The following is a 17,409-nucleotide window of genomic DNA, read 5'->3' on the forward strand; positions in this document are numbered from 1 at the left end:
ACCTCAGACACAGTTTCTCATGTTTTGATTTCTTATAACACTAACACACTCAAAACAATCTGTGTCTTTCAAATGTCTACATTTCCCTTTGCGTCCCCCTACATTTTACCTGTAAACTAAAAGTTTGCTGGCATTATGTGGATTGACTTACGTACTGCAGCTATTGGTGTTCACCCTGTAGCTTGGTGCCATCTTGGCTAAAGTGCCTTATCTTAAGGTGCATTGTTTTTGAGTTAAATGTAGACAAACTAACAAAAATAATAAAACTTCCGATATCTTTTTGGTTTACGCTTTAGTGTTGTTTTTTTTAATGTAATAACCACAGAATCAAAGTTATTTTTCCCACTTTAAGTAGCTAAAGAGAATAAAGATTCATGCCTGCAGGTGGTAGGTTTAAGTTATCAGTTCAAAATATTGCCATTAATAGAACTGGAAACACATTTGTTGGTTAAACAATGTGATACTCTTATTCAATGTGATACTCTTATTCTTAAACAATGTGATTATTATTATTATTATATTCCTTTATTGATCCCCATGGGGGAAATTCAAGTGTTGCAGCAGCTCAACTACACAGACAATAAATACACATACTATACAACTACACAGACAATAAATACACATACTATACAACTACACAGACAATAAATACACATACTATACAACTACACAGACAATAAATACACATACTATAAATACACAGACAATAAATACACATACTATACAACTACACAGACAATAAATACACATACTATACAACTACACAGACAATAAATACACATACTATACAACTACACAGACAACAATAACATACACAATACTATACAACTACACAGACAATAAATACACATACTATACAACTACACAGACAATAAATACACATACTATACAACTACACAGACAATAAATACACATACTATACAACTACACAGACAATAAATACACATACTATACAACTACACAGACAATAAATACACATACTATACAACTACACAGACAATACACATAAATACAATAAATACACATACTATACAACTACACAGACAATAAATACATACTATACAACTACACAGACAATAAATACACATACTATACAACTACACAGACAATATACAACTACACAGACAATAAATACACATACTATACAACTACACAGACAATAAATACACATACTATACAACTACACAGACAATAAATACACATACTATACAACTACACAGACAATATACAACTACACAGACAATAAATACACATACTATACAACTACACAGACAATAAATACACATACTATACAACTACACAGACAATAAATACACATACTATACAACTACACAGACAATAAATACACATACTATACAACTACACAGACAATAAATACACATACTATACAACTACACAGACAATAAATACACATACTATACAACTACACAGACAATAAATACACATACTATACAACTACACAGACAATAAATACACATACTATACAACTACACAGACACAGACAATAAATACACATACTATACAACAAAAAAATAAAATACTCCTATTATTCTAAATATGTTTTTGAGTTAACCCGTAAAGGAACTGTATGTCCACCATTTTACAACTAGCCAATTTGCTAATTAAGCAAGGCATAAGTGTTTCAGCATTTAAAAAAGGTTGGCCTTTAGTGAGCAACTTCAGAAAACTGTTTTATATTTTTTCCATTTTTTAAGTATTAATGTGTTAGGTACAGTCCAGGTTTAAGTGTTATCAAAGAGCAGCCTCTCTAAAGCTGTCCATGTGTCCTGCTCAGTGGTCAGACATGCTGCAGACTGAGGGCCTGGTTAGGGGAGGAGCGGTGCAGAGGGCGGTGTCAGGAGGAGGAGAACGGGACAGAGGCGGTGCAGAGGGCGGTGTCAGGAGGAGGAGAACGGGACAGAGGAGCGCTGAGGAGCCGCTGCAGGGATTCATTTCCCCTGCTGACTGACTGGACTGGACGAGCGCACTACAGGTAAGAGGAAGGAGCGTTTCAGGGCGTTTTCTCACGGCTCAGGAGGGGAAGCAATGCGTCAGGTTCATGGAGGAGAAGTGGATTTATAGCTGATTATACATCTCATTATACATCTCATTATACATCTCATTATACATCTCATTATACATCTCATACAGTGTACTCAGGATGTGTGAAGAGATGAACACATGCTTACTGAGAATGATCAGTGTGTTTGAGTCATGGAACCACTGAAAGAGAATTATTCAAACAAAAAACAATGTCAGTGAATGTAATTTAGTCACTTTATTTATTCTTTACCATTTTATGAATAAATATCAATATGTTATTAATATATATAATTAACAGTATGCTGTAGCTGATTTATTGTGGAGAACGTTAGCTGGCAAATGGAATTTCAAAATAGAATACAATTGTATAAATTCAATTCAATTCAGTTTATTATAGCCCAGAATCACAAATCACAAATGTGCCTCAGAGGGCTTTACAACCTGTGCACATGAGACATCCTCTGTCCTTACACCCTCACATCCTCTGTCCTTACACCCTCACATTCACAGGAAAACTCCCCTAAAAAACCCCTTTAACAGGGAGAAAAAAGGAAGAAACCTCTGGGAGAATAAAGACAACGCTTTTCCTGCAGTTCTAGTGCAGAATACTATCCTACATGCATACTTAAGCTTGAACAACACGTTTTATGAATGCTTCCAAATAACATATAGCTTAAGGTTGCATATATTTAATAAATATTGTTAATGAATATTACCAGAGTGTGAGTGGCAGACAGGACCAGCAGCCATGTGTCAGGATGTCTGGTGACTGCACAGTCACTCTAGTGTGTGTGTGTGTGTGTGTGTGTGTGTGTGTGTGTGTGTGTGTGTGTGTGTGTGTGTGTGTGTGTGTGTGTGTGTGAGACTGGATGAATGAATCTAAATCCTGAGGTAAAAAGCATTCAGAGCATCCAGTGCCATGGAGTCATTGTTGGATCCAACAGCAGTGATTGGCTTGAAACTACAGGGGTTGTCGATGTAGTTTTTTTTCCTTTTTCCATCAGTACAATTTGGTGCTTTAAACTGACATTTTTCCACCTCGTAGACACAGATATCTGTTCCATAGCCTTTTTTCCTCAAACACACTTAATTTATGATCACGTCCTTTTTATTTAGTAATATGATTTTCTGATTAATATCACCCTACACAGACCTCTTATATACCTCTGCCTTAAGAAACCTACCCAGAAAACGCAGCAAGGGTAATCTTAAAAGCAATGTCTGTTCCTTCTGAAGCAGTGACATCTTGTGGCATTAAGATGTAGTTTTTTTTCTGTAATCCAACAATTCTGCATGAGCAGAGAGTTATTTCACACTGGAAAGGTTACGATGATGATATATTGCAAACAAACACCAAGAAATCGTGTCTGTTTGTTGCATTTCCTATTCACTGGAAATGCACTCCGTTGCCTTATAAAATGCCCTCACATTGCTGTCTCCAGTTTGGTGAATCAATAACCATTGTTTTAAGGACTTCAGTATCTATTGCCATGAGGATGATGCTGTCTGTATTGTTTGTACAGGCCTGTTTTTGCATTAAGCAGTAGTATCCATTCATTATTCAAATAACATTGGCAATAGATGACTTACATAAAGCAACGTGTCACTAGACCACCGTCTTTTTGGAGACATTAGTGGCCCTGTGATTGCCTGCCAGTAACTGTGCGTGACTGTCGATGCCAGGCAACCACTGTCTTTGCATGTTCGTGCTAAAGCATAGTCCATTTGTTTATTTGCTAATGCTGTTACGCGAGCATGGAGGTCAAAAGAAACAAGTTAAGAGGACTTTTTTAGCCAAAGTCTAGCTAATGTCTCTTAAAAGTCAAGAGTGGGAGACTGAAAAATGTGAGGAAACACATCATTAATCTCTTGAAGCTGGATCATTGAATCAGATCTAAGATGCCATTGATTTCTCTGATTTACTGACTAATAATTGTCACAGTCACACCTGTTCACTCTTCCTGCACTATTTCTCTCAGCTCACAGCCCAGCCCCCACTCTCTCACCACACTCTCCCTCACTCACCTAATCAGCCTCATGCAGTGCACCTGTCTGCCACACCCACCTCACCAGCACCATCCCTCTCACCTGAGCACTGCTGCACTACTCACCTCAGTATAAATACCCCAGTCTCACACACACTCACTGCCAGATCGTTCTCTGCATATGCCAGACCTTCCAGCGTTATTCCCCGGACTGACTTCCCGTTGCCGACCCTGCTTGTTTGGACTTCTCCGCCTTGCCTCTGCCCCGGTAACTGACTCAGCCTTCCGTCCCAGACCACCAGATTAGCCTTTGCTCCTTTTGGTTTTTGTCTGCCTGCTCCGCTGACAGATCAGCGCTCTCTAGAGTGGAATATACCCCATGAGTTATCTCCTGCCTGTCTACCTGCTGTTTGTTCCGCTTTGAATAAAGCTCCTGGTCGTACTGCACTTGGGTCCACACACCACCCGTTACAGTAATGCTTGATTTGTCCAGATTGCTTTGGCTTCCTAGGCCTGCATTGATTGTCAATACATCAAGTTGCCATTGTTCTTGTCTCAACTAGCAGAGCTCTGCTCTCTGCAGCAGAAAGCTATCTTGCAGAATGAATCATATACAGTACTGTCTAATTTCATTATCCCTTATTACTGGGACTGTCCATCTAGCCCAATGTTTTCTATAACATCATCTGATATAGTGTGTGTGTGTGTGATACAGAGCTTTGCCACTGAAGACATCATCCCAGCATAAGATCTGATAGTATGCATCCGTTACTGAAGGGATCTGCATCCAAAAACGGAAATATCACCTACCTCAATTCATAAGCCTGTTTGCTGTTATCAAAGGGTCATCTAGCACAAATTACAAAATGATTTTGTCATAAAGCAAGCCTTTAATAGCCCTAAGGTGACAGCAAGAATGGCCAGAGATATGTTACACCTTGGCAAAGGGTTTGGTAAAATAAACATCATGAATTGGCTTAAAATAACTCTAAAATTGGAAGAAGAAAAAAACGTGGGACGCAAACAGGAGTCTACGTTTCCCCAACGTTTCCCTCTTTAAAGTGATTCTCAATGCAGTACTGTTACAGTAACATTATTCTAAGCAGGCAGGTCTGCCATTCACTTGTGTTGTATTTGGATAGTACAGAAGGTCGCAAAATGGACAAAAACATTTGCAAGTGGAAAAGCATGGTTTTCTTGTGATTTGGGTGAACTAATCCTTTAACATCTGAGATAGTGGACGTAAATGTCCTGTTATATAAATAGCCATCTACATAAGCTATAATACAAACCGTTTACACCCTCCTTACATAATCATACTGCACCAAAGGCAATCTACATAAATATGTTAGACGTTATAAGAGTATCTAAGCTGGTGCCGATCTAATGCTAAATGGCTCTTTGTATAATTGACTAAGCTACTGGCTGATTTAACAGAGCTGTACGGCTCCAGTCTGCCCACAGCATCACACAGTAAATTAAGCATATAGAGCCTCATCTTATTAAACAAATCTTTGTCTGTTGTACTTTAAGATGCCAAATTTATAAATCTGTCAATATGCTGGGCTTCACTATGTTTAGCTATGTGCTGAATCTCCGAGAGCAGGTATGACCAGTGGTGTATGGTGGCTGTTAGCAAATTCACAATAAGTTTTAGCATTTCTAGTAAGCCCATAATTGTCACTTGTGGCTGCTGCCCAGCAAAGGTTACATTTACTTGAAAAGGGTCATTTTTATGTTAATATCCAGGTTCATACTTGTATTTTGGGTTTTAAGTTGAACATGTTAAGGTTTTTCTTTTCTTATACTGTCTGTTTTCTGTATTTTCTTATACTGTCTGTCTAAATATACCTGATGCCATTCACAAATGACACATTTATCTTGACACATTAAGAATGTCTACGTTTAAAACATATGTCTATACATTGTATATGCAAATGGATGGCTCATTTAAAAATAATGATATATAATGACATTTTACAAAGGTAGCAAACCAAACACCCAATTCCAATCAATCATCAATGCACATGAACTTATAACACCAATCCAACCATTTCATCCTCATCCAGCTAAAGAGAAAACAGTCGAAAGAGGAGAAATGCCGACTCATTTATTTGAGAAACACACTTCTATTTTAGCACATGATTGTTAAGTATTATTATTATTATTATGTGTATAAAGTATTACAGTACCTAAACGCAGCTGCTGTTATTTTATAGGTGTCAGCATGTCATCAAATGTCAGCGCCGAGGAGATGGAGGAGATCAGGGAGGGCTTCCAGAAAGTGGGTGAGTAGTGTGTGTGTGTGTGTGTGTGTGCGCCATCAGACAATGATGAATAAGTCAGCCATGTTTGAAGTGGGGTAAAGCAGCTGACAAACTCATTTCTCCATCTGACAGACAGATGTTTATCTTGTGATAAATGGAAGGAAATGAAACCTTTGATGCACCCACATTTAAGTTATGTCTTAAAGGAATAGTTTGACATTTTGGAAAATACACTCATTGTTGGCTTAGCATAAAGGCTAGATACAGCCCCTAAACAGATTTAACGTGTTAGTCAGTGAGTTTTAGAGGTGCTGGTAGGCTGATTTGTTTCCTCTTACAGAAGTAGGGTAGCTATTTCTCCCAGCTACAGTCTTTATGCTAAGCTAAGCTAAATGTCTCCTGCCTCTTGCCTCCTATTTAACCACATGAGAGTGGTATCAATCTTCTCGGTAAGAAGAATAAGCGTGTTTCACAAATGTGTTGGTTGAATTGTTTCAAGCGATACTGAGCCTCATTTATTTTATATCTCACCAAAAAGTATATCACTCTTTTCTGTCTATATTTCTTGTAATGACAAAAGAGCCTCTTTCTGTACACACAATGCTGTAAGTCAAGATACTGCTCTTTAAATGCACTACTCTTGTCAGATTCTGTTGATGGTGCTACAAAGCTTCACTTTAATCAATGCGTATTTAAGGGATACTACAGCATTTTAGCATTGCACTTAGAAACTTGAGACAGAGTAAACAAAAACATTAAAATTGAAGACAGCAGTGGTTGAGACCTCCTGAACTAAAGTCCAAGGGTCAAACTAAAAAAAATCTGCAACATTTCCCACAATTCAACGTCTTTCAAACTCAATGCCAACATGTAAGCCCAGACTGAGATAGTCCTGATGACAACTCGTGTTATTTCTTCAGACTCGACAAAGCTCCTCCAAAGCAACAGCGGCTCGTATGCAACTATATTCCCACGCTCAGTAGAAATCCTAATGGACTGATTGACTTTTGCGTTTAAAATCTGTACAGTGACACTGTAATAATATAACTCAGAGTAGTTATTTCTCTATTGTAAACAGTCCTAATATTGACGCATCAATCGGGTATAGACAATAGCAGCATGGGCTCCAACTTAAATATTACTTGCTATTTTCCCCTCCCTACCTCCCTCTTCTCTAGATGTGGATGGTAATGGTTACATCTGCGCCTCGGAACTCGCTGAACTCTTCCACAAGGTGGGCTGTTCCATGCCCGGGTACCAGATCAGAGAACTCCTCCAGAAGTTGGACAGAGACAACGACAGCCGCATCAACCTTGAAGAGTTCACGTCTGTAGGTAACACTAACTGCACCAACTGAACGGATTAACAACCCTCACTAACAGTTAACTGACTATCAACTAAATGTTGTCTTAATAAAGTTCCGACTTGATGGCTGACAGATATGAAGCTGACGAGATGAGTGAATGACTAACGCCATACCTTTTTTTTTTTTTTTTTTTTTTTTTGTGCACATTCAGATTTTCAAGGAAATGAAGGAGGACCGCATGTCCCAGAGTTTCAGGAAAGCTCTGAACAAGAAAGAAGGCATCCTAGCGCTCGGGGGAACCAGCACCATCTCTAGTGAAGGAACTCAGCATTCCATCTCTGGTTAGTAACACTGATACCTATAGAATGGCATGTTAGGGCCCAGATGTCATTAAGACAATACATTACATCATTACAGACGGGGACCTGACATTTGACTCCACTGTATTTCAGAGCAGGAGCGCTTTGCCTTTGCCAACTACATCAACTCTTCTCTGGAGAAGGATCCAGACTGCAAACACGTCCTGCCCATCAACCCCGAAACTGAAGCTCTGTTCAAAGCAGTGGCAGACGGCATCATACTTTGGTAACATACTTAGGAATTATTTGTACTTTCAAATCCATAACTTCAATATTAACATTCATCTGTACCTGTAATTTTACCTTAAACAGTTAGTTGTGCTAATGTGTTTTTTTTCCTCATGCAGTAAACTCATTAACCTTTCTGTCGCTGACACTATTGATGAGAGAACCATCAATAAAAAGAAACTCACAGCTTTCACCACTCAGGTTAGTTAGTTAGTTGCTGAACTAGTTAATCAGCTGTATGTGTCTTGTTTAGTGATTTAACTTCAATGCATAAATCATAAAAAAACCATATTAAATGGATTTGAGTTACAGTTATGTATAGTGGCTTTTGAAAGACACAAGCTATTTATTTATTTTAGCTAGGTTTGCTTTTGTTTGACGGTGATAGGGCCTTCATATCTAATAAAACTGCATCCCTGATTATACATATGTACATTATTTTGCATGGATCTGACCTCTGATTTGGACCTCTTGTCACCCAACTTCAACTCGGACAGGAGAATCTGAACTTGGCTCTGAATTCCGCCTCGGCCATCGGCTGTCAAGTCGTCAACATCGGCGCTCTAGATCTGAAGGAGGGGAAACCTCACCTGGTGCTCGGACTCCTCTGGCAGATCATCAAGATTGGACTGTTCGCCAACATAGAGCTGAGCCGTAATGAAGGTATGCACACACACCACAAACAGTCATCTGCCCACGTATAAAAATGTTGGCTAAAACGTGAAAAAGAAACGAGTATGAGGGTTGTGCTTGTGTCTACCTGTGTACAGCTATAGCAGCACTGCTGGAGGAAGGGGAGAGTCTGGAGGAGCTGATGAAGCTCAGTCCTGATGAGCTGCTGCTGCGCTGGGCCAATTTCCACTTGAAGAAAGTTGGCATGTCCATATCGAACTTTTCTGGAGACATTAAGGTGAGACAATGTCAGTGTGAGGCCTAAACCCATCACTGATAACCTCAATTTAAAGGTTTTTAACTGTCAGACATCTTAGTTCTGTAATTGTTTATTCTACGGTTGTGAGCTGTTACCTGCTCATATTTAATATATCTCATACACAGTTATTTTGCAGAAAAGGGACATATTGTACAGTCGGGCTGGCAACATGGAGAAAATCAAGTATCACGATATCTTTTACCAAATAAATTGATATCGATGAGACGATATTGTAGGGTTGACCAGTGGCGCTTTCACAAAATGTTGACACAATGAGATTTTTGATAAGTAATCATCAGTAATGTGGGTAAAGACAAATAATATCACAAAATGACATTACTTTACCATAATGCTGCCTTTAAAACCAGGAAATGACGATTACTCCATATTACGATATCCAAAATCTAAGAGGAAATCTAGTCTCATATTAGACTCCAACTAAAAACACAACACAATGCTAGTGAAGTCAACCCATATGGCGAATAAATCTAACATTTGTGGTCAGAAGTAACTGTCTGTTTTTGCAGGACTCCAAGGCGTACTTCCACCTGCTAGAGCAGATCGCTCCAGACGGCAGCAAAGAAGACGTCCCAAGGATCGAGGTGGACATGACTGGTCTTTATGTGAGTCGATGAGACAGTAGTTAAACGTGTTAAACATGTATGTCCTTAACCTTTATATTCTATTTATTTTGGTGTTATTTTAGTCATTACAGCTGAAATTTTAGTTTAACAGTCTAAAATACACATAACCAAAAAAACATACACATAAGTTGTGGTGTTATTTAAACTGAGCAACGTTCAGTTAAAACTCAGTTGATGCTTTTCATTTGGCTATCAGGGGCTAAATGGAAACAGACTTCCTGTTTACCTTCTTCCTGTTTCCTGTAGGACTATATTAAACAGGCCCTATTATGCTATTTTCCAGGTGCATACTTTTATCTCAAGTTAAAGTTACAACATGTTTACATGCGTTAATCCTCTCATCCTGGCTGTCCTGCAGCACCTCTTCTCAACCTCTCTCTGAAATTCTCCATTGTAGCGTTTGCTCCTCCCTCCAGAAAGCAAAGTCTGCCCTGATTGGTCAGCTAGCCCGCTCTGTTGTGATTGGTCAACGTTTCCCATTTAAAAAAACAAAAAAAAAAACTCTTCCTCCGGAGCTTCAGCTCCATCTCTCTCTTTTGTTGTTTGAGGGCGGGCCATACTAGCCGGAAGGAGTTTTGTCACTTCCGTAACATTGTGACCTCATAAAGTTAAGGAAGTAAAGGAGATAATTCAATCGAGCAGTTTCAGGCAGCTCAGGAGCAGTGATTCTGAGGGGGAGGGTAACTCCTTTTATGCGTGGACTTCAGGTTTTACACTCTACGGACCTTTTACATCTACAAAAATATATATATATAACACACTAAAGAAGAGGGAAAAAGTGGAAAAGCATAATAGGGCCACTTTAAGATCTATCGTTCTTCACTTTTTGTAAGCAGTGTTTAAATATCTTTTTTCTTTTTCCCCATCTGATATTTTTCACATAATGGACAAAAGTGACATAGCTTTGTCTTCACAATACTGAAGATAATCTCTCTGGTACATTTTTACATGTCATGACCATCATCTTGTTCCCTGCTCAATGTCAGCGTTGTCTATGAGGATATTAAACCTTTTCATTATAGTACCATCCTTGTGAAACTCAGACAGTCACATGCCAAATATAGTGTTTTATAGTGCTACACATATTTGGTTTGTATTTGAATACAAACTGCTACCGACTACTGCACTCTAACTGTTGTGCATATGACGATAAAGATCTCCACCTTGAACATAATTTAGCATATATGCCCACGTAAAGTATGTTCTGTATCCCCCGTGCAAAGCTCGTTTCCCCCAACAACATGTAAACGTGTGTCTGTGTGTGTGTGTGTGCCGCCCAGGAGAAGGATCTCACAAAGAGAGCAGAGTGTATGCTAAAACAGGCCGACCGCCTCGGCTGCCGACAGTTTGTTACCGCCACCGATGTCGTGTGTGGAAACGCCAAGCTCAACATGGCCTTCGTGGCCACGCTCTTCAACAAACACCCGGCGCTCACCAAACCGGAGAACCAAGACTGGATTCTGGAGAGTAAGTGTCGTAGAATCATCCCTCTCTCACATATACTGTCATCATGTAAGCTAACCTCCTAGTCCTGCGTCTGTGAGGCTTACCTCTCTCTCTCTTTCCCTAAAGGCGAGACCAGAGAGGAGAGGACGTTCAGGAACTGGATGAACTCTCTGGGAGTCAATCCGCATGTTCACCATATCTACGGGTCAGCATCCCTCTGTCTGAAATAACTTGCTATGTCTGAAATAACTTGCTATGTTGACTGTTTATTTCCACACTGACTAAAAACGTCCATGTGTGTATACTTGTGTGGATGCAGTGATCTGCAGAGCGCCATGGTAATTCTCCAGCTCTATGAAAGGATCAAGGTACCAGTGGACTGGGACAGCAGAGTCAACCACCCTCCATTCAAGGGAGTAGGAGGAGGACATTTAAAAAAGGTACATTCACATACTACTTTCCCAAACTGCTACATTAAAGGGTTGGAGGTAAAGAAAAAAATAAATAAAAATAAATAAATATATATATTTTATATTTTAACTTTGTGTGTGTGTGAGACAGATGGAAAACTGTACCTACGCTGTGGAGCTGGGAAAGACAAAAGCTGGTTTCTCCCTGGTGGGAATCGGCGGACAGGACCTCTACGATGGCAATCAGACACTAACTCTGGCACTGGTGTGGCAGCTGATGAGGAGGTGATTGACACTTTAAAGCCAAACCTAACTGTATTACCTGGTAATTCTGACAGTGTAGGAAAATGAACATAAACTAGCAAAAACACCACTGAGAAGTTGCCATATAGCCTGAAACAGGCAGAGGGCGCTGCTCTGTCAGTGCACAGTTCCTGTCGATGTTTCATAGTTGAATGAGTGAAAGGCAGATCTAACGTGCACTTCAAACGTGCTTATTCCTTTTAGTGAGGCCATAGAGAAAACAACACTAATAAATACACCAGGGAAGGAAAGGTTAGGAAAATGACCGCTCTTTGTGACTGAAAACAATGGGGGTTCATGGGAAATATAGAATTGATTTAGCTAAATATTACCATTTATTTGGGAGAACATTAGAATTTGCATCATTGGGAGTCTACCACTCATCTCCCATTATTTACAATAATTACAGCAAAGGTATTGCAATCAAATTTACAGTGAAATGCATTTATGTAGCATGTCGCACCCCAAAATACTCTAAATATTAAACTCACAGATTGTACCCCAAGATCTGCACAGTATATAGAATTTGATTTGAATGTTGGCATTGTGACATGTTGTCATATGATCTGTACACAGGTACACGTTAAATGTTCTTGAAGACCTTGGACATGGAGAAGTGGCAGGAGACGATTTAATAGTTTCATGGGTCAACAAGACTTTGGCTGGGGCCGGCAAGAGTTCCTCTATCAAAAGCTTTAAGGTGGGTTTTACTTTAGTTGTGTTTTACTTTAATAGTATACATAGTTTCACAACACAACAGGCCTGTATCATTGTTGTAAGAGAAAAGCACTGGAAAATGAGGTAAGTTCTGAACTTGGTTTTTACTAGTGGTGCAATGGATCATAAAACTCATTGATTGGAAAAAAGGGAGCAAATATAACTTTTAGAGATCCCTGATCACATTTTTTTGCTGCCAATACTAATTGCCAAACATTGAAGATCCATATTGGCAGATACACATCCCTTTGTTGTTTGATTATAGCAGCTGGTATCCAAGGCTCAAGACAATCTTATTTTTTTTGCCACCATCCCAAAAATAATTTGAACTGCTCTGAAGTCATTAAACCATCAAAAATCTATATGTTATACTTTTACTTTGTTATAGTAATTTGATTAAAACAAATCCTGTCATTAGTCGTTTTAATGATGTATTATAATCTGCTTAGAGCTAGTGTAAACAGCTCATAATTCATCTCTTATATCTGTTTTTGTTGTTGTGAAAACATCTCCTTCAAACAACTGGATTTATTCAAGTTTCTCAACAACACTACAGTTTTTGAGATAATGACAGCTTCACTGAATACTCATTTCCACTGAACAGAGCCTGAATACCTCATTATGTAACTGAACGGAACCTTTGTTCTCCTCCGTGTCAGTTTAAATGCAGATTGGTTGTTTACAATGTAACATTATCAGAGATCTGCGACCAGGGAAGTATAAATGATAAAAAAATATATAGATACGTTAGATATAAATATTGGCAGATAACGTTCTTCAGTAAAACTTTTTTCACAATGTGATTGTTAACGTTAAACTGTGTAATTAATCCACGGTTCACATGCACGCCAAAGCATGAGGTGGGATCCGTACGGGTCATGAACCGACAGTGGTCTGTTAAACAAGTAATTTTACTGTATGTTTCATATTATGTTGTGTATACGTGTGTGTTTGTGTCTCTCTCTGTTCAGGACAAGGCAATCGGTACCAGTATACCAGTTCTGGACCTGATCGATGCCATTCAGCCCCAGAGTGTGAACTTTGAGCTGGTTCAGCAAGGAAGTCTGTCAGACGAAGACAAACTGAACAATGCCAAGTAATCACCTGCCTGCTTTTCTCTTTGTTTATCTGTAGCTGCTGGGTTTTAAACATGGCGCTATATTTGTGACTGAAATTCAGAGCGTGCAATGAGACAGAAAGAGATGTTGAACGTACAGGATTTATATTTTGTAGATTAATTATTATCAATCAAAAGCTATATTTATTCTAGCAACTTTTACAATGTTACAGTGTACCACTATTCCAGCCAATCAGATAATTAATGTAGGTCAATATCTGATTGGCTGTTTTGTCTCCAATCCGATTTGGTCAATAGAGAAGCATTAGGAGAATGATAGCTGGATATTATGCACTGCAGCCCTATTCGTACAGGACTTGTATTCTCAGGGAATCTCATGGGATTTAGATTTAGGCCTATTTACGTCAATGTAATACACACAAACACCTCTTGGTCCGATGCAAATTGGTCTCTGTGCTTCGTGCCGAGATGAACATCCTGAATTTGCACCCAAAATGATTCATATTTGCCAATGCAGCCTCCATAATTTTCAAACAGGAACAAGGCAAAAAAAATCTGAAACGACCCCAAATATCAGAGGTGCACATTTGCATGGGACTACATAATCACATGACCTCTGTGTTTGGCTAATTATGGTAGGTAATTTGGGTTGGAATTTTTTAATTACAGACAGGGCAGTTTCTCCTGGAATTAAGATCACAGACTACTACCGTAATTATGACTAATTACTAGAGGTCCCCGGGTAATACTAGTGCAATGCGAATAAGGCCATGTCCACGTTAACCCGTTTTCACATTACGCGTTTCAGCATCGTTTTCGAAATTATGTGCGTCCAGACTTGCTCCCTGAAAACGAATATCACGTGACTATTCACGTACACTGGGCATGCGCGTGCCGGTGTAAACAGGAAGTACATTGGGTGCTTGGTTACAGATAATACGATTACACTACTCTTGATACTTGTCGTGCTTTATACTTAAGAACTTCCTCTAAAATCTTCCTCCATGAACTCAAACAGACACATTTCGTGGAAGTTTTTAGAAGTTTTGTGGATAAAAGCAACAATTCCTCCACAGAATATAATTTATGTGCTTGCCAAAAATATTTACAAACTCAGCACTTTGACACAAGTATAACTCCAAATTTGGCTGATAAAAAACAACCCCAGTGAGGATCTAAGAAAATGTCAAACATAAATAAATGAATTTCAAAAATACATTGAGTGTCACAGATCTAATTCGTTGCCATAGTGATACTTACTATGACCCTTTCCTGTGCCAGATATGCCGTTTCCATGGCGAGAAAGATTGGGGCCAAAGTCTACGCGCTGCCTGAGGACCTGGTGGAGATCAACCCCAAAATGGTGATGACCATCTTCGCCTGCCTGATGGGGAGAGGCATGAATAGGGCGTAAAAACACACACACACACACACACACACACACACACACACACACACACTCACACTGTCGTTGTCTGTGTGATTAGATGATATATGAAGAGAGTGAACACACCTCTATTTTCTTGTTCCTTTAAGCAGCCTTTCTTCTTTAGTTTTTCTGAATCTGTTTTTCTTTGAGTGATAGTGTCTGTGTCGTTGTCACAGTAAGAAACACTCAACTTCCCATGTTGGCCATAGATATGAATGAAAGTGTGAATGAGTTTGTCTAGATCTGCCCAGTGCGTGCTGGGATAGACTCCTGCCCATTGAGAAAATAAGTGAGTAAAAGGGTTTGTTTCTTTAAATGTAAAGGCTGTGATACATGGGAACATTTAAAGTCAATGACTACTTAACATCTATCAGCGCTACTGAAAGCAAATAAATCAAGGTGATGGTTCTTCCTCAGCATTTCAGGTTGTTTTTAAAAAAAACAAAAAACCTTTTTACTGCAGTCTCCTGGTCTTGCTTGCTGCATTGCCTCAAGGTTTCCCATGTGTCACTGCCTCATGATATGGCCACTCAGTTCTGCTGTATCCTCCAATGTGCCAGCCAATTCAAAGTTTGAGCATTTATTGTACTTAAGCCATAATACAATTTTCACCTTTACACCTTTCGGCCTTTTAAAAAAAATATATGACCAAAGCTGTGGTATACTATAGGCCGTTTATGTCACTAAAAACTGTAAAACATTTAAGTCCATTTACTAACCCTGAATACAGATGTAATTAAGGCTGTTTAATGGTATTGTAAGGGGATGATTAGTCGATAGATAAATGGATGTAATATATTTCAACAAGGCACAAATTTAGGTATTAATGGATCATCTTTAAGGACTTTTTAAGGGGTTAAACCAAACACTGACCAAATGAATGCATGAATGTCATATCTTAATAGAAATCTTAACAAGGGTCTTAATTCTACAATAATTGTGACAGTTATGCTATTGGGCTATTAGAGAATTTGCAGATAATCCATTAAACTCAGTTGATATACAATACATGTATCAATGAGTTGACCCATATTAAATTTATCCAGAAAAAACAATATATTACAACCCATTAATGTGTCCATTATATATTCTATTAAATCTGGGGGTATTAAAAGACCTGAATGCTGTATAAGAATTCCTTAACATTGATTTGCACCTTAAAATAGTTCTGACCCCTAACTCTTATCAAACCTCATTATTAAAACACTTTGAAGCTTCCATTTTAGAGAAATAAAAGTTAATCTATGCAACAGATTCTTTTCTAAATTGTTGACATCTGAAATGAATAAACAGCCATGATCGAAATGTGACTTTAGTTGTAAAACACATTCTAAGACTGTTTTCTATTACTGCCTTAGTCTAAAATATAATTTTTTTTGTCTTAATGCTGCAGCTGAATATGTGGATATGTTTAAACATTTCCCAGGTCTATTGCTGCTGATGTTAACATTCCACTACTGTTCAGTTTTTTCTTTTATCCCAAATGTTTAACTTTATCGGACCTCTGGAATTTCACTGTGGGCAAAATGATTGCTTGACATGAAGCAATACTTCCAAAACTCTGTACGATCAGATGTGATGTTCAAATAATGTTCAATAAAAACATTTTCCATGAGTTGTTTGATTGTTTTCTGTTTGTCTTTGTTCTTTTTATCAGCCCCATGTGGATTAGTTAAAGATTTAGTGAGTAAACATAGTTTGTACCTATAAAAAGTTTTTGTGCACCGGTCATACCATTCATCAATATTAATCACATCTATTAAGCTTGTGTTAAGCACAGACCTTCTTTCAGGCATCTATCCAAAAACTCTGACTTCAAGATGAGGGAAATGGACGTGCTGAATGCTTTTAAGTATCTTCTTTCATCAACAGAGGGTGCTGCACCTTCAGTAGCAGAGAGAGCTTATTAGAAACAGCATGTAGATGACCTATGGATTCATAAATAGGTAAAGGCTAGAACACAGAAATAAATAGATATTTTTATTAATGATTTAGAGTTGGAAAAAAACACCACCTAACCTTACTCTAAAGCTGGTTGGATTAGCAAAACATTCAAATCATAAAGAAAAAGGTATGATCTAAAATATCCTGTTGCCCGAAAGTTAAAAAAGAGTGTGTGGCTTGTGGGAAGTGTCAGACAGTTGCTTATTACACATCTGGTGTACGAGTATTGGGATCAGTTCATTGTTGATGTGTCTCCTTTTTCTTATCTGACATGTTGGGATAAAAAGCCAGCCTTACAATTTAAATGTTATATTTAGGG

General features: G+C 38.5%; 1 protein-coding gene across 2 annotated transcripts; it reads left to right on the forward strand.

The window, feature by feature from the left end:
- The first annotated feature begins 1,922 nt into the window (after positions 1-1,922).
- LOC129116676 (plastin-3-like) lies at positions 1,923-15,131 on the forward strand. 2 transcript variants are annotated; one of them, XM_054627455.1, is made up of 16 exons: positions 1,923-1,993; positions 6,248-6,316; positions 7,474-7,625; positions 7,813-7,942; positions 8,054-8,186; positions 8,308-8,389; positions 8,686-8,851; positions 8,959-9,098; positions 9,647-9,742; positions 11,044-11,230; positions 11,336-11,414; positions 11,529-11,649; positions 11,771-11,904; positions 12,499-12,622; positions 13,611-13,735; positions 14,999-15,131. In XM_054627455.1, exons 2-16 carry the CDS (start codon positions 6,256-6,258, stop codon positions 15,129-15,131), a joined length of 1,863 nt encoding a protein of 620 aa, XP_054483430.1. In that variant the 5' UTR covers positions 1,923-1,993; positions 6,248-6,255. The 2 variants fall into 2 exon arrangements, with proteins under 2 accessions (XP_054483430.1, XP_054483431.1); XM_054627456.1 differs by lacking the exon at positions 1,923-1,993 and adding an exon at positions 4,228-4,296.
- The last annotated feature ends 2,278 nt before the right edge of the window (positions 15,132-17,409 follow it).

This window comes from Anoplopoma fimbria, unplaced genomic scaffold (assembly GCF_027596085.1).
Source record: "Anoplopoma fimbria isolate UVic2021 breed Golden Eagle Sablefish unplaced genomic scaffold, Afim_UVic_2022 Un_contig_8886_pilon_pilon, whole genome shotgun sequence".
Taxonomy (NCBI): Eukaryota; Metazoa; Chordata; class Actinopteri; order Perciformes; family Anoplopomatidae; genus Anoplopoma; species Anoplopoma fimbria.